This window comes from Rhizomucor pusillus (genome assembly GCF_041956525.1).
Source record: "Rhizomucor pusillus strain CBS 183.67 unplaced genomic scaffold VTP01scaffold_5, whole genome shotgun sequence".
Taxonomy (NCBI): Eukaryota; Fungi; Mucoromycota; class Mucoromycetes; order Mucorales; family Lichtheimiaceae; genus Rhizomucor; species Rhizomucor pusillus.
Window position 1 is genome coordinate 1,173,967 of NW_027192147.1, and position 18,358 is coordinate 1,192,324.

The 18,358-nt window shown below is 44.6% G+C and overlaps 9 protein-coding genes across 9 annotated transcripts; 1 reads left to right on the forward strand and 8 right to left on the reverse strand.

Moving 5' to 3' along the window:
- Positions 1–152: 152 nt before the first annotated feature.
- VTP01DRAFT_8612 (uncharacterized protein) lies at positions 153–2,244 on the reverse strand (the record flags this gene model as incomplete). The annotated part of the gene is made up of 8 exons (XM_069387753.1): positions 153–348; positions 410–773; positions 832–1,210; positions 1,266–1,294; positions 1,351–1,363; positions 1,422–1,668; positions 1,726–2,110; positions 2,160–2,244. 8 exons carry the CDS (start codon positions 2,242–2,244, stop codon positions 153–155), a joined length of 1,698 nt encoding a protein of 565 aa, XP_069241490.1.
- Positions 2,245–2,509: 265 nt separating this feature from the next.
- On the reverse strand, positions 2,510–5,094 carry VTP01DRAFT_8613 (uncharacterized protein; the record flags this gene model as incomplete). Its single annotated transcript, XM_069387754.1, has 13 exons — positions 2,510–2,711; positions 2,774–2,981; positions 3,039–3,168; positions 3,222–3,290; positions 3,362–3,496; positions 3,550–3,615; positions 3,674–3,821; positions 3,874–3,912; positions 3,973–4,113; positions 4,171–4,309; positions 4,372–4,538; positions 4,595–4,900; positions 4,964–5,094. The coding sequence occupies 13 exons, from the start codon at positions 5,092–5,094 to the stop codon at positions 2,510–2,512; spliced, it is 1,881 nt and encodes a 626-aa protein (XP_069241491.1).
- A 1,077-nt stretch (positions 5,095–6,171) lies between these two features.
- Positions 6,172–6,635, reverse strand: VTP01DRAFT_8614 (uncharacterized protein; the record flags this gene model as incomplete). The annotated part of the gene is made up of 3 exons (XM_069387755.1): positions 6,172–6,421; positions 6,489–6,523; positions 6,594–6,635. 3 exons carry the CDS (start codon positions 6,633–6,635, stop codon positions 6,172–6,174), a joined length of 327 nt encoding a protein of 108 aa, XP_069241492.1.
- Positions 6,636–7,045: 410 nt separating this feature from the next.
- Positions 7,046–8,536, forward strand: VTP01DRAFT_8615 (uncharacterized protein; the record flags this gene model as incomplete). Its single annotated transcript, XM_069387756.1, has 3 exons — positions 7,046–7,288; positions 7,358–8,096; positions 8,172–8,536. 3 exons carry the CDS (start codon positions 7,046–7,048, stop codon positions 8,534–8,536), a joined length of 1,347 nt encoding a protein of 448 aa, XP_069241493.1.
- A 444-nt stretch (positions 8,537–8,980) lies between these two features.
- VTP01DRAFT_8616 (uncharacterized protein) lies at positions 8,981–9,638 on the reverse strand (the record flags this gene model as incomplete). The annotated part of the gene is made up of 2 exons (XM_069387757.1): positions 8,981–9,265; positions 9,339–9,638. The coding sequence occupies 2 exons, from the start codon at positions 9,636–9,638 to the stop codon at positions 8,981–8,983; spliced, it is 585 nt and encodes a 194-aa protein (XP_069241494.1).
- Positions 9,639–10,145: 507 nt separating this feature from the next.
- Positions 10,146–11,084, reverse strand: VTP01DRAFT_8617 (uncharacterized protein; the record flags this gene model as incomplete). The annotated part of the gene is made up of 1 exon (XM_069387758.1): positions 10,146–11,084. The coding sequence occupies one exon, from the start codon at positions 11,082–11,084 to the stop codon at positions 10,146–10,148; it is 939 nt and encodes a 312-aa protein (XP_069241495.1).
- A 292-nt stretch (positions 11,085–11,376) lies between these two features.
- On the reverse strand, positions 11,377–13,017 carry VTP01DRAFT_8618 (uncharacterized protein; the record flags this gene model as incomplete). The annotated part of the gene is made up of 6 exons (XM_069387759.1): positions 11,377–11,457; positions 11,540–12,124; positions 12,196–12,294; positions 12,350–12,764; positions 12,838–12,886; positions 12,945–13,017. The coding sequence occupies 6 exons, from the start codon at positions 13,015–13,017 to the stop codon at positions 11,377–11,379; spliced, it is 1,302 nt and encodes a 433-aa protein (XP_069241496.1).
- A 193-nt stretch (positions 13,018–13,210) lies between these two features.
- Positions 13,211–16,633, reverse strand: VTP01DRAFT_8619 (uncharacterized protein; the record flags this gene model as incomplete). Its single annotated transcript, XM_069387760.1, has 1 exon — positions 13,211–16,633. The coding sequence occupies one exon, from the start codon at positions 16,631–16,633 to the stop codon at positions 13,211–13,213; it is 3,423 nt and encodes a 1,140-aa protein (XP_069241497.1).
- A 209-nt stretch (positions 16,634–16,842) lies between these two features.
- On the reverse strand, positions 16,843–18,002 carry VTP01DRAFT_8620 (uncharacterized protein; the record flags this gene model as incomplete). Its single annotated transcript, XM_069387762.1, has 5 exons — positions 16,843–16,873; positions 16,932–17,677; positions 17,741–17,761; positions 17,822–17,891; positions 17,944–18,002. The coding sequence occupies 5 exons, from the start codon at positions 18,000–18,002 to the stop codon at positions 16,843–16,845; spliced, it is 927 nt and encodes a 308-aa protein (XP_069241498.1).
- Between the last annotated feature and the right edge of the window lie 356 nt (positions 18,003–18,358).

Sequence of the window (18,358 nt, forward strand, 5' to 3'; positions counted from 1 at the left end):
TAGCTATAACGTCTTTATCGTTAACATATACATATGCACTGTGCGTTTAGAGCTACCGGAGCATGACGATAGAATCCAATTCTGGACAGATCAATAAATAGATAGAAACTTTTAATAATGGAAAGATAATACATCTATGTCATCTGCAAAGACTAAACAGGAACGATACATAATGGATTGTCTAGAGAATAATTGCTAACTAGACTTTCTGCCCACAATAGAGCCTCAAAATTATAGACTTCTGGTCTAAAAACATCCGGTAATGCTTCAGAAAACGCGGGGAATAATGAGTCGTACAGATCTTTTACTTCCATCTTGGTGTCGTCGTCCGTGTCAGCGATGACATTGCTAGAAAATCCTGATTCATAAGTGACCAATATGATATGCTATCAATTTTTTTGTTACTTGCCTAGTTCTCTCGATAAAATAATGCCATCTGCTGTTCTCTTTTTTGGATTTCTCGTTGATTAATGACAGCATGAATATAACATCCTGCTCTTCTTCCAAATCTTCGAATATACTTTCGATAGCTTCCTTGAATACTGGGTCTTTTTGCAGTAAGCCCTTGGGCGTAATCACTACAGAGTTCAGACTGAGGAAGGGATCGCCTTCCACAAAGGTTTTACTGTTGTAGTATTCGGGATTGACTACACTTAGCAGAGGTGTCTCTGGTGCAATGTCCTTTGCTTCCACATCTTTTGCCATTATATGTAGTATGGCCTGCTTTTTCTTCTCCACGCAAGAGATTGCAGATTTCAGTACGTCGATTTGACCTATGCACAAAACCTGGTTGGTCAACAATGCGTTGCCATAATTTCGATGAGATAATACCATCTCTATACATGAAGATAAAGCGTTGCCATGGCTTCAGATGAGTGCGATCGACAGATAGTTTCTGGATGGCTAACAATCGATTCTGAAGCAATGCAATGGTCATGTTGAGCATTGCCAACTCGTTTCGGTATCCGATGAATTCATAGAGCGTGCTGTCAGAGCAATTTGCGTAGTATTTCACTTCAAGAGGGTTCATCATTAAAACGCGCATGAGCCGGTAAAATGATGATGGTATATTGTTTCGATGTATATAGTGCAAAAGTGGGTCATCGTGTTCAGATGTTATGCCAGCTTGCGATATGATTTGCTTCTTGATTGCTTGGTTTGGATCCTGAGAGAAGTTTGGTTTTAAAGCAACGTAGTCGAATTCATTGTACTATACAGTATATTATAGATTACTGTTAAGGCAGCTACATCAGATGGTCACTTGCCTCGAAACAAAATCCGTATCCCAAAAGTACTTTTGACATAAAAACAATCAACGGCAAGTACTCGTAAAAATCGGATCAAACTTACATTCTTCGTTAGACTATGGGGTTTTAGTAAGTGTCTACTATTTGTGAAGAAAACTGGCACTGCGTACATACCTTGGGTCCATAATTGTTGTAGAGCTGTTCGCCCGCTTTATATTCTTGCCCAGTGATGAAAGCGAGAGTACCATTGATCGGATCTCCTCGTCTTTCCCAGGTGATTTTTGTGTTGGGACGATGGTTGAGCGCATCTAGAAGTGGGAAGAGTACCTCAAAATCATCATTTTCGGTGAATGAGGGATCTAGCAAGCTGTAAGGGAAAGATCTAGAAGACAATACAGAATACGCCCATAAAAACTCGTCCCTGGGTACAACGAAGGTGAGTAATTGATCATACCAAATAGAATAAGGTGCAAATTACCATGTCAGCTTGGCCTCGTCCACACTCGCTGGTAGAACCTTGATTAAGCTCTGAAAATCGTTGAACAAACTTTGTTTCCTTTCCGGAACGGAAGCTGCCAAGTTTGTATTCTCCAGCAACTTCATATCCTCTTGTTCGAAAGACATTGGCGTGATTATACTTTCCGGCAGCATCCTGATATACGGCCAATAGAACGATTTTTCACCGAGAATTTTTTGCTGCAGCAAGTAAAGCGTAAGGACTACTCGCGAGCTGAACTGGCTCAAAGTCGGAAACTCGTTTCGAGCTTGAAGGCTGGTAATGGCCATACGGAATGGCAAGGTCGCAAGTGTTTCCCCGTTAGATACGTCCTCTTTTGCGTACACTCCACCAATATTTTCGCCGTCTAATATATTTAGGATCGGTTTTTCGAAGAGGAGCGCGTGATTCCATACCTTTCTTAAATGCAAACTTATCAAAATGGCAGCCATTGCTTTGGAGCCAATGAATGAAGTCCTGCACGGGATCAGTAGTTGACATTGTGGAAGGATATGCGACGCTGCCGTTGTATTTTTCGGACCTCCTCGTTAGTGCTTACCAGCCACAGGAATGCGCATAATTCACTTATCGTTTGGGTGGTTCTATGGTTACACGTACGATGTGTAGAACGTATCCAAAAGCCAAGAATGTCAAAGGAATGGTATATTTTGATACAGGAGAAGTGGCATAAGATATCATGCTATTAAGACACACTCCCCAAATGTTCGTATAATATATCGATTTTGTTCAGTCAGACAATTGGTACTTAAATCTGCCCTTTAATGTCGACCTTTTTGTACTTTTCTGAACTAGCTACCATGGGTGGCAACGCTCTTTTAACATCCAAGGTATCTTTGTCAAAATTTGGAAACCAGGCTTGATGATCTTGAAGGAATTTGGTAAGATGCTTTCTGTCATCGAATGCTAACTCTGTCTCAATAAAGGATAGTGACAAGTCTGGACGGTAGCTAATGCACATATGCTGATGTAAGTCCCTTTCATATTTATAGAACGACCGTGCGCTACTTACGATTTGCAAAGGATTATCATGGCTTTAGATCTTTCCCGATCTGCGAAATGATCCATCAGATATCCGTTGAGTTTGGGTGCATTCCGATACAATTGGAAAAACCGGTGATAGTTAGACGTTGCCAAAGCAAAGTGGGTTTCCAAAGCGTGATCTACTGCTTCATCTCTTGTCTGTTCCTCTGTCAACTCACTCAGCATTTTGGATAATCCTGAAGATTTATAAAAGTGAGTACCGAAAGTCTTATTTTTTGAAGCTTTGCCTATACCTGGCCAGTCTTGGGTATGCAGAAAATACAGAATACGATATGCTATAAATTCTGTGACGTTACCACTAATACCAGAGTCGTATAATTGCTTCAGTTGCGTTTGACATTGATTAAACTCTCCAAGATCACCCTGAAAAGATGTTAATCAAAAAGCGTAAATAGCAGATAAAGAAGAGCCTTTACCTTTTCAAGTGCAATGCGCGCATGGATCTCATACACTTTGACCGTAAATTCATTTCTTATCCGTTGTACCTGATTTAATTGTACAATCAGCCAGCTTGTATATATATATATATATATATTGGATAATTTCTTCTACATACCGTAAGATCCTGTCTCATGGATTTGAACTGATCACAAATGTAAGTATAATTTCGTTCCTCAGTCCATTTTTTCTTCAACAGTTCTAGGGTCTTTTTGAGAATGTGGAGTGGTCTGACATTCGCCGGATCAGGTTCCTGCAAGAACCATTTAGTAAAAATATAGGTAATTCATGGTCACTACTACACACCGAAGTTAATCGAAGGAAATTCTTCTCCAAAGTAGTCGAAGTTCCAACAATGGCCTGACCCTTTGACTAGATGACAGATATCAGTATACAGTGCCTTCTTTCTCTGCTCTCTAATTTCCATTACGTCGTTTTGAGTCTTTGGTGGCGGCTTGACGGGTGTGCTAGGCCGGTCACTTGCTAAATTCTGGAAACGTTTCAATCTATTTTGTCGTCTTTCTTCTTCATCAGGCGAAAATATTGATCCATCTGCGGTCTGAAGAGATGTAGCTTTCCTAAAAGTAAAGTCAGTAACATGGGATTTTGTCTATCAGAAATTAAACGTACCTCTTTTTTGTTTTCTTTTGTCTTTTCAGACCGGTCGCTCTGAAGCAATGTTCATGAGGTTAGTCCATGAACGCTTCAAATGTAAACTTTACCACATACTTTGGATATTCCATCTCCTCCCAGTTAGTTGAATGTAACAAACCGGCTTTAGACTTTTCATGGATCAATTGGCGAACTTCGGTCTCGACTTCTTTTAATCGCTCTCTTGGAGTTTTCTCAAAAACCTCCAAAACGTACTCCCTACAAGGAAAGTATGTAGGTAACTAGACTCCAAGTGCCGCAAAGTATTCTACTTACTGGAGAGCTGGTGGTAACTCAGAGGTTGGAGGCATACCTCCCGGTCGATTAGCTGTTGTGGGAGATACTTCAGCGGCAGCAGCTGGATTGGCTTCCTTTTTCGCACCCATCATTATCTTCTTCTTCTGCTTAGCCGGTGCTATCCAACGGATATCAGACTATACACTTCAATTTCATCTAGTACGCAGCAGCGACGCCCACCTTTCTTGTTCACATCCACTTTTATGTAGCTCGGCGTACTGCTGGAGGGTATTTGAACATCAGACATAGAAGTTTCCTTTTTTACCTGTTCCTGGCTCGCAGGCTGCGCAGAGCCCGGTACATTCTGGGAGTTCTGCGAAGGATATGCTTGAGCTGAAGGCGACGGACTTTAGATCGAGCCAGTTAGACGATATTCTGTCAATTGGGAAAGCTATCCACTCACATAGCCTCGGTCTGCTGATTGTAATAATAGTTATTGTAAGCATACGTGCTCTGTGGTTGCTGGGTGCCTGGCATATGCTGATTGTATTGACTGTAATAAGGATTCTGAGTGTCGTAACCGTATGGATAACTGTATTGGTTTGTAGAAGCCGCCGCGGCGTCTCCAGGATACTGTGCATAAGCTTGCTGATAATATCCGGAATAATAAGGATCTTGGTTGTTCGATTGCGGTAACTGCTCATAGTAGCCGTAAGGTGCGTTGCTACCAGGCGGCTGTTGGTCAGATCCTTGTCGCCAAGGCGCAGACCTTTGGAATTGCAACGTCAGTTTGTCAAGTATGCAGCTTGACGATCAGTGATCTCTTACTCACCACGGGGCACTTTGTGTTAGCTTTTCTTCCTGTTGCGACACTTTGAAAAAACAAGTAGATCGAGTAAAGTATGAAAGGGCTGAAAATTGAAGCGGGGTGTCGCAACATGGAGCATGCAGCGGAGTGCTCATTTGGCAGTGACTGAGGAGCAACTCGAGAGGCACAACTATACTTTCTTGCCCGTTATTTTGATGTAGGTCGATAATCCAGGCAACACACATGCTAACCTTTAAAAACAAAGAAAATTATTCTGTAAATATGAATGTCTCTCGTAAAACGTGATGGAAAAAGAGATAATCCACCACAAAATCCACCTTCTCAAATAGGTTGATGAGAACATTGACTGGCTAGTGGTCATCATTGACTTGCAAACAACGCTGTCAAGAGGTTAATAATCCAGGAAACTGAAGTCAGCATCCAGAAACGCATCACCAATGGATGAAACGGCTATTCTAGCTTCCATCCTCAACCTTTACGAAACTTGATATCGTCAAACACCGCATTTCAAGGCTTCAGTCCTTAGCTTCCTCAGGTATTCGAGTGATCAAGGTCGTCCTTAGAAATCTAACAGCAAGCGAGCTTATGACACTTACACTGTGTGGAATTCCTTGAAAATAGGCCCAAGCGACGATGCAGACGAACAATTACTCATTCAATATTAATTGTTTTTTGTATTCTACGTAGGCTGGCTATGGGACGAGCGCTGCCCGTATTAGATCTTAATCTTTAGATATGACTATATGCAGAATACAAACACATGATAAAAGCACAGAGTGTTTCATGTGGATGATATAGCTGACGCTCTTCTTTTCCTTGATCGAGAGGATGAGGATTGAGTGCAAGATAAGTCTGATGAACAGGTAATAGCCGGCGGAATAACATATGTATCTTCTTCCAGATGAATATTGCGAAATAGTGCTTCGATCTTCTGCATGTGTTTTATGAAACCAGGCATGAATGCTGATTTTAATCTACGCTCACAGCGAGTCGCATATTTGGCTTGTTGTTTGAAAACGTAGATGCCGCGTCCCAGTTGACTTGAGGAATTGATGCGGCAAAACACTTCGTCACTGCCACCCGGTACCAACTTCGCTGTGGATTTTAGCATACGTTTCATGTTTTTGCTTAGTTTGATCCGGTCGTCAACGAATTGTATGTGCTCATCAGTGTTTGGTTGACCGTTTATTTCAATCAACGAAATGATGCGATCAATCGCATCTATTGTCAATATCGCGTAAGGCGATAGGCACCATAAAGCCGATGGGTGCAGTTTCGCTCTCGGGCAGCTGCTCGATAGTCTCCATTGCTAATGATCTTGCAGCATATATTATATGTATAATGGGCTGTAGCTGCTTCTGCATAAATTCTGGAGACGTAGGGAAAGCGAAACGGGGAGTGATGATAGACGGCATACATAGCCGGAGGGCACGTTCATTGCCAGCAGGGACATTCGCAAACCTGTATAACGCAAAAAATCACTCATTAACTATCACACCGTCCATAGGATACTTTGCAAGATTCTCACCTGGAATGCAGAAACCGGTGGTGACCAGGTTGCTTCTGCGGGTTCCGGCTAGCAGTGCTCAATTTCCTTCAGCTTTTCCGTCCCACTTAGGCCATCAGAGTGCACGCCAGCTTCTGCGCCTCTCCGTTTTCTTGCGAGAGCTGTCATTCCAGTGGGCAAAGCCTTTTGTGACTCCGTTCCATTTAGCTTGCACACTAGGTGGAATGTGTAGACATGTTGGCAAAATCTTCGACCCTACGACGAATGTATCAATGCATAAAGGTGACCGAGGTGCGTGTAGAATATCTGAAGAGTTGGCAGAAGAAGGGATTCACAATTGCTCTTGGGCTCGTGACTGTCTCGATCTGTCTGGGTTCCAAAACCTGCTTTTGTGCACAGAGGCGACCGCGCGTCGTGAGACAAGATCACTGGTGTCTCCAAGCACGATTCGTCATTCGCTGCTCCTCCTAGTATAGGTTCCTTTTTCTAAAGGTAGACTGCCTCAAGATTGCATTGCTATTAGACTAGTAGTTGCTAAAATCGTACACATTGCAGTGTCTTCCTCTTTGCTGAGTAACATGACCGCCTCTGTCAGCCAACCCGCCCAAGTAAACGCTGCCACCGCCCACGCGCCCACTGAGAACGGCAACGGCAAATCTTCTGGAAACCTCGCATCGCAAGATGTCGGACTCATCTTTGTTCGCGAATACTACACTTTTCTCAACAAGAGCCCCAATAGACTCCATGCTTTCTACAGTAACGACTCCCTAATGGTCAGGGGTGATGAAGGCGAAACAGCAGAAACTATTCGTGGACAAGAGGTAAGGATCGAGTTATTGCGAGTGTTGCAAATCTAGGTGACTCATTACATATTCTTTCAATGTACACAGGAGATCAGGAAGAAGATCGAAGAGCTGGGTTTTGACGACTGCAAGGTTTTAGTGACTCAGGTCGATAGCCAGGTCTCGGCTGGCAATGGCATTCTCGTTCAGGTCCTGGGCGAGATGTGCAACCGGGACGCTCCTCTTCAAAAGTTTAGTCAGACATTCTTCCTTGCACCGCAGCCCAACGGTTACTATGTCCTGAATGACATTTTCCGCTTTCTGAAAGAGGAAGTGGACATTGATTATTACACTTGTGAGGAGCAGGAGCAGAAACCGGCAAAGAAGGCTGCTACGAACGAAGCCGCATCGACCACGAACGAAGCATCGTCCGAGCTTGCTGAGCTTGACAGCACCGCAGCCACTACCGCCTCGACACCCGTTGTTGAGCCTGTTGCACCTGCTGAGACTAACGCTGCTGCGGCTGCCGCTACAGAGAGTGCAAAGGAGGTAGAAAAGAAGGAGACACCAGCTGCGACCAAAGATGCTGAAGCGAAGCCGAAATCGACGGAAGCAGCGAAACCGAAGGCTGCTAAGCCGGAGGCGGCCAAGACTTGGGCTAATTTGGCAGCAGGAAATGATACCAACAAGTGGAAATCCACCGCAACCACCGACAATAAGGCACAACCTTCCGCTGATGCTGCTGCTGCTGCGAAGAATACTGCTCAAAAGACACCTCAAAGCCAGCAGACTGCACCTTCCCATGCCCTGACCAAGGACAAGGAGAAGGAGCAAGCTCCCCGTAAAGGTATGCAGAGAAAGACAGAGAGAGAAATATGCAAGACAGCAGACTCAATTAATGCTTTTGATGTTAACGCCGCAGAGGAAGCCACTGAAGTTTTCCTAAAGAATGTCAAGGGCTTGACCGTGGAACAGATCAAGGAGGTTTTCACGGCTGAGATTGGCGAAGTCAAGTCTGTAACTCTCAGTTCTTTCAAGCCGACTGGATTCCTTGAGTTTGCTTCTCCTGAACATTGCCAGAAAGCATTGGCCCAGCACAAAGTCAAAGTTGGTGAAACCATTGTGCTCGTAGAAGAGCGTCGCCCAAAGTTTAACCGTCAGCAACCAAACGGTGCGGGTGGAGCTTTTGAACGCAGATACCAAGGTGGACACCATCGCCGCGGTGGGGGAGCACCCAGAGGTGGCGGAAGCAGATCTCGCGGAGGAGCCGCTCAAAAGTCAGGATAAATCCATTAACCCAACGCATTCTCATCTCGAAAAGTCCGTTTTCATTTACGATAACTTGTAAAAACAACATCCTCGCCGCAATATCAAGGCATCATTTGTACACGTTCTATATGATAGGCCTTCTCCTCTGCACTATTTTTTCTTTTTCTCTTCCTCACATTGCCGAAAATATACTTTTCTACCTTCAAGAGCTTGACTTTACCGCAATCTAAGTTCTAGATTGTAATATATCAGCAAGAACAACAGGTTTTTTTGTTACTTGTTTTTATTGGCTAAGATTCAACGATGCGGAAGTCCTAGTAGCAGCAAGTTTATGTCGGGTACATGGCTACATTGCTACCACAGATAAAGGTACATAGCTATATGCTATATCCTTTCGGAGATAACTGGGCAATATTTTGAGATTAATTGGATTTATAGTATCAAAGGAGTCTTTCACCAGAATTACTTCCTATTCTGTAAGCGCCAGGGCATGGGAAGCAAGAGGAGAATTTTCAGGCAGTGTTCCTGGAACCGCGCAGCCACAAAGAGCTTGCAAAGAGCAATAGGTATCTGGAATGACGCCATGGCATAAGAGAAAATGGTAGCAGGAGTAACAATACCAATTATAATTCGTCGGTTGTGGCGCTGGTACTGACAACATAGGTAGAGAAGATTGTCTACGAATTGGATGGCAACAACTTGCAGAGGCTGTGTAAGGACCAAGTCCAGAGAGCATGCTTGGGGGGTCTGGTAGCAGTTTAGAATTATTGGCATCAACTTGTAGACCACCATAGTTGTTAGTTGGAGAAATGTAATATACTGCTTGCTGGTACTGCTGCTGCTGCTGCTGTACCTGGTGCGATCTTTTTTGTATGCGTCTTTGCTTAGCACGCCTGTTCTGAAACCAGGTATTGACCGTTCGGCGTGGACTGTGCAGCTTCTTTGCAAGATCATCGATTGTTGCTTGCACTGGGTTTGGGTTTTCGCCAAAGAACTCTTCTAGAATTCGAGTAGCTGCTTTCGAGAACCTCCATCTTGGTTTGACTTTTGGAGACCAGTCGTCATCATCATCGGCAGTACCAGTTGTAATCTTGTATGCTGCCGCAACCGTTGTACTCATTGATGGTAGAACGGTTTAACTAAATCGATGATATGATGTTCAGAGATGGAGTGCAACAAGTATCTACTTAAATCATGACAGGTTTGCATTTATCACTGGGGTAAAGCACTGACACTGATCGATGTTACATCAAGACATGCATGCTAGAATTATTCATTACTATATACGGTATTATAAGGTCTTTTTGAAAGCATCTTTTCTAGAAGCATCCGTATGCAATTGTCTCCTACTTATTATGTATTTGATCTTTGATTTTCGAGCACTGAATTCCTCATCTAAGAAAAATGGCGGAAGCTGTTTCGTTACATACAAAAAGACCTTATACACGTTCTAGCGATCGGATATGTGCAAGGGAAACTGCTGGTGAAGACAACATATATGTAAGATCAGCAACAACGGGCGTTCATGCAGTTTATACTTGTCATGATGCTTTACGCTGATTTCGCGGTCTGTGCGGCAACTGCTTATTACTGACTGTAAGGTATGTACACGATTGTTTTCTGTATGTTATGCTTTTATTGTAGCTGTAGTACGTACACGCTTCGCAGCGAGTATCCGGCAGCAAGGATGATGGAACAAGCAAGCCCATATCCAGGAGTAAAATAACAGATACGTGCCTAGCAGCAATCCCACGATTGTCAATGAAATATACAGGGGCACTTTGCGCATACATTTGGGTTTCGATATGATGCGTGTTAACGGTCTCAGGTCAAGGTAAAGGATTTCTTCAATCATTTCAAATGTGCGTTCGAGGCCGACAATGCTGCAGACACCCAAGCTGTAGACAAGACCTAGCAAGGCCTCACCGGCCGACCCGGTAGCAAAATGCACGAGCTGCAACCAATCAAGGATTTGCTGCATTTCCTGATCATGCCAATTTTCGTCGCCGTCTAGCTTTGTGCCAGCTTCGCTACCTAGGCCGAGTCTGTCCAGCGCAGAACCGAGTTGTGCAAGGCCAAATATTAATCCTACGACAGATGCAAGGCTTAAGAACTGTACCAAAAAGCATAGGAGCCGTGACAGGAGCACCCTCCATCGTCGGTGATAACTTTGATGGCATGTGCTGCATAAAATCACGCTGGAGCCGTCTTTAACGAGACAAGATAGATGAGCGTATCGAGGACAGTTACAGAGCTGTATAAAATAAAAATGTCGTCTTTGTATCAAGTATGGGATAACTGGCAAAATTGAATGCAGTGTACATGGCTGTGATCGTTGCTTGCAGTTGCCGGCATCGCATAATAGACATAAACTTTCGTGCTCCTCGTTTTTGGCATTGCGGAAATTTGAACTAGTGGAGGGTGCTGCTGTTGGTAGTGATGGTGCGCAAGTTACAGCAGCAGCAGCAACAGCAGCTGCAGGGCGCGGAGGCTGCGGGGATGGGGCGTACGGCGGTGGAGTTGCGAGTAGCTCTTGCGAAAGAGAAAGAGATGAAAGAAAACGCATTTGGAAAATAGAAATTAGAGAAGAGGAGTTGCTGAGGGAGCAAGAGAGCCAATTTTAAGGTTAACGCTATCCACCAGCAATGCATGACGCAGCAACGTTGGACCGAAGGTCTTGCCGCCGCTGGGCCTGATCTGCAATGTTGTTGGTCATGCTTGACACCTCCTTTCTTTTCTTTTGCATTTTGGATCCCTGCTTTTTTGTTTTTATTTTTTTTATCTTCCTGCTATCACTCCCCTTCCTATATTTATTATCGTCGACAGGATGATATAAGCTCAACAGCTGCTGCTGCTTATTAACCGGTGATTGCTGAAGGTTCTTGCTGCCTGTGAAGTATATTTTGTTGTTGATGGATATCTGTTTTCTTCTTGACCAGCTGTACATTTACAGGTGTACTCAGTAAGCTCATATTAAATTTTTCCTTTTGAAAAGCTCCTATTGCTCTAGCTTTATCTTACCAGGCACATGGTGCACCAAGGGTTAAGGTTCCCGGTAGAATCCTGGCTGACTGTAGCTCCAGAGTCAAGAGACTTGGAGCATCCAGTGCATTTCAGGCACTTGATATGCCACCGCGTTGCCTTTGGTCCCGGCTTCTCTTCGTGTACGGACTGGATCGTCTGCTGGCAACCGGGGCACGTTTTGCGTACACCAAATTTAGGCAACGGTCGAGCACGCCGGCTCATGAGTGAGGATGGTTTCACAGCAGCAGCAGCAGCAGCAGCAGCAGCAGGCGACGATGATACGGGTACGGATACTGAATGCAAAGAATTGGGAGAACCCGGTGCACTGCCGTTGTGGCTTCCATCACTCAACGATAAATCGCCGAATGACTTGTTAAGCGGCGCGCCAGCAGCAGCAGCAGCAGTCGCTGGAGAGAACAATGCCATTGGAGGTTGAAGTTGCGGCACAATCTTTGTGTTTTCTTCTATTTGTTCTTCATCCAGGGTCTTCTTTGCGCATGGCTGGCAGTAAAACGTTGATTCGTGATCGGTGTAGATCGAGGAAGGCTGCAGAACCTTCTGGCAAGATGCACACCGGAAACACTAAATAGGAGCAGAGTACTTTTGTTAGGGCAGATACACAGATAGTATACTTTGATTGGAATATACTTTACCCTCGGATGCAATGTATTACTGTGGAGTTTGATGTACGAATCTTTAATGAGTGTGGAGCACCGCGTGCATGTTCTGTAAGGTATAGCGGAGGATGTACACTACACCCCATCGTTATTTGTATGAATTGAAAGGACCCGTTTGTAAAACCCTTACTTGAGGATGATAGATATTGTTTAATTGATCGACTGAAAAGGATGTGTCTTGAAACGGTTCTTGACAATGCGTGCACTTGAGACATGCCCAGTGATATCGGACCTGGCTGTCCGGTAACTTGACCGTTTTGCCGCCTAGTTTCTGTTTACAGCCGGCGCACGCTTTATCACCAACCGTTGCGGCTACAGCGGCAGTCTTCACTGCATCGCCAGAGACGGGGGCGGAGCTATTAGGCACGATGTAGCTGCTGCTGGTATCAATCTTTCTGGTTGTCGCGGGCGAGATTCGTTTTGTATCCAGGATACTGGGTCGCCACACTCCTGACTGTCTATTTCGAGAAGGCGTTTTTGATTCCTCGGATCTTCTGGCAGAGGGGGATTTTAAGCTATCGAGGCCCATTACATTGCCGAGGTACCTGATAGTTTCCCAGTTATTGCCAGTTATTGTAAGAAAAATAATTCTCGCTGTCCAATTGATTGCATATATACCTTGACTGCCAGCGGTCCACGAGTCCGCTACGTGGTGTTGATTGCGAAGCTTCGGAAAATTAAGAATGGCTGCCTAGGTTGAACGGCAAAAGAAGGATGATCCTCACCTGATATAGCTTTGCCGCATTTTTGGCATTTCTCTGATCGGCAGAGCTCTCCACAACGCGTACAGAAAGGCATGAAGAGGGAGAAAACGTACGAAAACAAGGAAAAGGAGAGGGAAAAAGGTTAAAAGTAATGATTAAAGCATATTACTGCAGCTTTACTGTAAAGTTTCATTATCAACCTGTTCAAAGTAAAATCTTGTTGCCTTTCTTGATGTTACTCACTGGTGTAGTTTCACGGTACATTGGATATTTACAAAAGATTTGAATTATGGTATCGAATCTAGGATCATTTTCGCATTATTTCTCAAGGTCTTGCTATCATCCTGCATCCATCTTGGTAGCTTGAATTCTTTGAGATCCTTGCTTTCGGAATAAATAATACCTTGTTGACCTAGCATGCCGAGCGTTATGAGCCAAACAGTGTCTGCATTGCTGTGAGTCAAGCCCAAGTAAAGCTGACGAGCCGCAATCTGCAGATCCTCTGGTATCCGATCATCCAAAAACACTTTGGTTGCTTGGGCTATATCTTGAAGTGTCTTTTCTCGCAAAATCATGCGACTAGCAGCCGTCTTGATCACTTGTATTACGCCGAGATGTAGGCGATAAGCGTATGAATGTTGAGAGTAATAATAATAATTGATCGAATTTGTTGCCGCACTGTACTCGGCCTTGAGCAAAGACTTGAGCTTTGGCCATACATCTTCGAAGCGCCTCAGCATGAAATCTCCAAGGTTATCCAACAGGATTTGAACCAAGTGTAGCGCATTCAGAGCTACAGCGCCTTGTGGATCGGATAAACGCTGAACAGCTTGCGGCCACAAATCGTTCACAAACACTCTAATTTTGTCTTCGGTCTGCCTGAGCAGCTGAACACCGGCGGCCAGTAAGGATAAAATTTCAGCACGGAGTTGAGAGGAAGGGAACGCCAGAAAATGACGAGCTTTCCGCATGATATCCAATGCCATTTCTTGTTCTTTACTCAAAGGTGGCGAGGTATCTTCAGGAGGAAGTCTAGGTTCATCTTCTTCGACTTGCTGATTCTCTTGTTCTTCCTTTTCCAGTAGATCTTCCAGTGTAGGCTCTTGTTCCTTCTTCTTTTGTCTTTCTAAAAAGTACTTGCCTATCTCTTCCAAAGTTGCTTGTTCTTCTTTTTCTTCCTCTTGCCCCTCTTGAGTCTGAGCCGCGATGAAATCTTGTATTATTTTTGATACTCCATGCTCAGCAGCTCGGCTCTGATGCTCATCCTTATCGATATCATCATGCGAAATGTCTGCACTCTTCAGCAATGTCTGGACAATTTCAGTCAAGACGCTGCATAGTTGTGCACAAAGCCAGCCTTGCATGTGGTATCGGTCCAAAGCGTCGAATATTTCTTCCACAGAGTCTTCCAAGTAAGCAATCGCACCCGATCCGCCAATCCGAACAAGAGCCTTAAGTACAAGGGGAGCTCGTGGATTATCCAAAAGCATCGACAGCCTCTGGGATACCATGTTGATAACATAATCAATGTTTGCAACACACAGCTCTTTTGCGCTGCGCTCGCCACAGATCAATGCAACGGTGTCCAAAGTGATGAGAGCGTAGTTGTGAATTCGTATATTTGGAGATCCCAAATGCGCCAAAAGTGGATACAACAAGGTAATCAGTTCATTTTGCATATCCTGCCGACCGACAATGCATGCGACTAGCCCCATCGTTTGAAGGCTAAGACAAATCGATAGCACCTTCGTAGCTTCGTAGTCATAAACGTTTTGCCTCGTGGATACTGCAAACGAGGAAAAGCGGGATGACTCTGAAGATGGATCAATGACGCATTCTAGTAATCCTTGCATAATCTGTAGTGATAGGCTTCTCAGTGTTTCCCTTGATGCACGCTGTTCATCTAGACTTGCTCCAGCGTATTCTTGATCATCAAAGTCGTCTGTAATAACTTGATTTTGCCACATGTCCAGTCCGTCTTGCTCTTCCTCTGATACTGATGCTCCAGACAGCAACGAGTGAATGATGAAAATCGCTTCAGGATATGATCTATCGTCCGTGTTATGTATGTAGCGCATGAAATAATCCGTCCATGTTGGGAGATCTCCAACGCGGCCAATGACATTCAGCATTCTAGAGAGCTTCCCGACAGCACGATCAGATACGAGGTATTTGAAACGCACTTTGGGATAAATAACAGTCTGGCTTTTCGTTTCTTGATCCGGAAGTTCAATGTACTTGTTGTATCCGCGTTCTTCTAATACGTTGAGAGATTCCGTATCGATTTCCAGAGCCGTCAGCCAGGCATCTGAGTAGCGTGGAATGGCCTCATTCAATACACTGTGTGAGTGCTCGCCTAACAGCAAGGTAGCAGCGGTAATGAGAGCCATATACTTTATCTTGTCGCTCTCGTTGCCAGATATTATGCAGCCAGGTAATTCTTTCATCCAGCTATGTAAGCCATCTTGAAGAGCCTTGAAGGAGACCGTCTGATATTCCTCTCGTCCGATTATTTCTGCAGTAAGCCTTCGACATTCTGTTGCCACGTTTGGATAATCATCGTCCATACATAGCAGCAGCGTGTCTAGCAAAAGAGGTACACAGTTATCGAGCGTTTGGTAGCAATTGGAAATAATCTGGTATGAAAATCGAACGAAAGCAATGCGTGCGCGCCAATCCTGATGATCAAAGGCCTTGAGAATGCGTTCAAGGTTCTTCTTTAATTCTCGTTTGGTGGTCGTTAACCATGCTTGCGTCCGCTCCACTAAAAATCGTGAACCCTTCTCGTCTTTTACGTCCGGATTTTTGGTTGTTGAACCTAGGTCCTTCTGACCTGCTGCCTGGTCTTTCACAGATATTTGGAATTGCTGGAAATCCTGAAATGACGTACTGGAACGAATTAAATGCGAGTTTTCTTCGTTTGCCAGGACAGCTTGTATAACGTCTCCGAGGACTTGGAGTGCTTTGACAATGATCTGATGATTTTCCTTTTCACCCTTTTGGCAAATGACGCGACGAAGGACCGATACAACTCGTGGTAGAAACCCGGTTAAAATGCTGCCATCATGAAGGTAATCAATAAGCAGTCTCCGCAGAGTATCCAAGGCCTCTGAGCGAAGCGATATATTCTTTGGTTGATGAATGACGTCCAAAAGCGCTGTCGCCGTGTTAGCTACGAGAGGTCGAGTTTGCTCAAGACGCAGTGCCACGACGAGCGGATGTATCTCCTCGCCAATATTCTTGTCAGGCAACAATGCATCGATGCACTTGATAGCCATATGTTTTACTTCCTCGGACGTCACTCGGCGTACTGGGGATGATTTCGGTTGCGGTGGATCGACGCATAACGTGAATAAAATCAACAATTCTTGCTGCAGTTTGGGTGTAAACGACGCTCTCCACACAGTTTCTGTCAGTAGAAACAATAAGCAGCGTAGCAAAGGTTCTAGCACATTATCGTACAGTACGTCAGACCTTGCAACGGCGCCAAAGGTCTGAAGTAGCGGTGCGACAATGTACATGACCAGCTTCAGCTGGAGCACAAGCACAGGATCACGTACATTCTCTAGAACATTTAATAGATCCCATAGCAATCGCCCGATCCGTTGGCTTTCTCCGGGGCTAATAGCGTCCTTTAAGGCGATCAGTTGCACGCAAATGGGTTTGAGCTGTGAAAAGATCTCCTCTGCTTGCTGATCCAAAGACGACATGTTAACGCGCACAACGCATTGCCGTAAAAAGGAAATTGATCGGTCCAGAGAAAGCGAACTTTTATCAACCCTCTTTCATTTCTGCCTTGTTCTTTTACTTCACAATAATGTAGAATACACTTCAGATAAATGCATTTTTAAACATGGAAACCAAAATGTATGATATATATTTTCCAAAAGCAATGATGTACATGTATGATTTAAATGTTTCAAGACAACATACGCATCGCGAATTCGAAACTGATCACAGTAGAGGTTAGCAACATATTCGAAATCTTTCTCTAAGCCTTTAACTTACCCAAGGAAAGTGGCTGCGTTGGATGGTGCTGCTCTGAGCAGACAGGGGCCGATACCTTTGAAGAACCCAGCAGCGCCTTCTGCGGCAAACGTCTTTCGTACGCAGTCCCAAGTGGAAGCGTATCTCTTTGCAGCACCAGCAAATCCATCAGTTTGAAGTCTGGATTTGACAGCATCCATTGGATAGATAGTGAGCCACATGGCATATCCTGCACCAGCACCGTAGAGGCAGACTTCCCAGGATGGCAGATCAGCGCGCGAGGTCAATCCGGAACGCTCCATAGATTTGCGAACCATCCATTCGTATGCGAAAAAGTAAGCACCGTAGCCTTGGAATTCACGGGCCATAGTGATGGGTTGGCCCTTGTAGATGCCACGGATACCGTGTTCACGGTATATCTGTCGAATGCAGTCAATAGGGCCGCTGTAGCCAGCACCAGTTTGAACTTGAAGTCTAGTACGGATGTGTTCAACTGGACCGGAAACGAACGAATTGGCAACACCGCTAGCTGCACCGGCAAGATAGATCTGTCCATTCGTCAAGGGTTCGTTCTTGTTCTGAGCTGCAAAGCGACGTTTCATGTACTCGACGACAACAAACTGGATGGATACACAGGCACCGATACCGACGAGAGGCGTCGCAGTGCCTTTGTAGAATCCAGCGAAACCTTCCCGCTGATGAGTCTTGCGTATGCAGTCCATCATATTGCTGTAAATCGGGTTTGTTGTCGATTGCGTTTGAAGACGCTAAAATGCATAATCCCACTTAATCACCAGTCTATCCTGGCACAGATCACAAAATATACTTACGACTTTGACGGTATCAAAAGGCTATACGAATACGTCATATTAGCATTTTGAAGTGCTCTGCTGTTACGTTTTGCACCGTACCTGGCCCACTAGCACCTGCAGGATACCACCAAAGGTACCGCTAGCGCAGTCTTTCAAAGCCTGCGAAGCACTGTAGACTTGAGGTTACTTTTTGAAACTTTTCGGCCTGTCTTTAAGCGTACCCTGCTTGCTTTGCAATAGCTCCATCGTGGACAATGAGGGTCTCCTGTGCAGTTGCCATGACTCGATTCACCGTGCCAGAAAAGAGCAAAGAAAAAAAAATCTTCGTCTCCGAAATATACCATCAGCGGCGGGGCCAATTGAAACCACCACGCAGGAACAATGAAACATACTCGGCTGGTAGACTCATTGATGCCTAAAATGTTAGCAGGGAAAATTCCTGAAACCCGGAGAGACACATATGAACTCGCAAATCAAGGTAAAGCTTGTACCGTCTTGATGCACTGGTATCAAAAGTAGCGTGTGCAAAGAGTTCCCCCCAGATAGAAAGTTCGAAACCAAAGGAAGCAATGCCATACATATGCAGACTTTTGAAAATTGTTCTATTGGTGTGTATGACTTATGTAGATTTTTTCT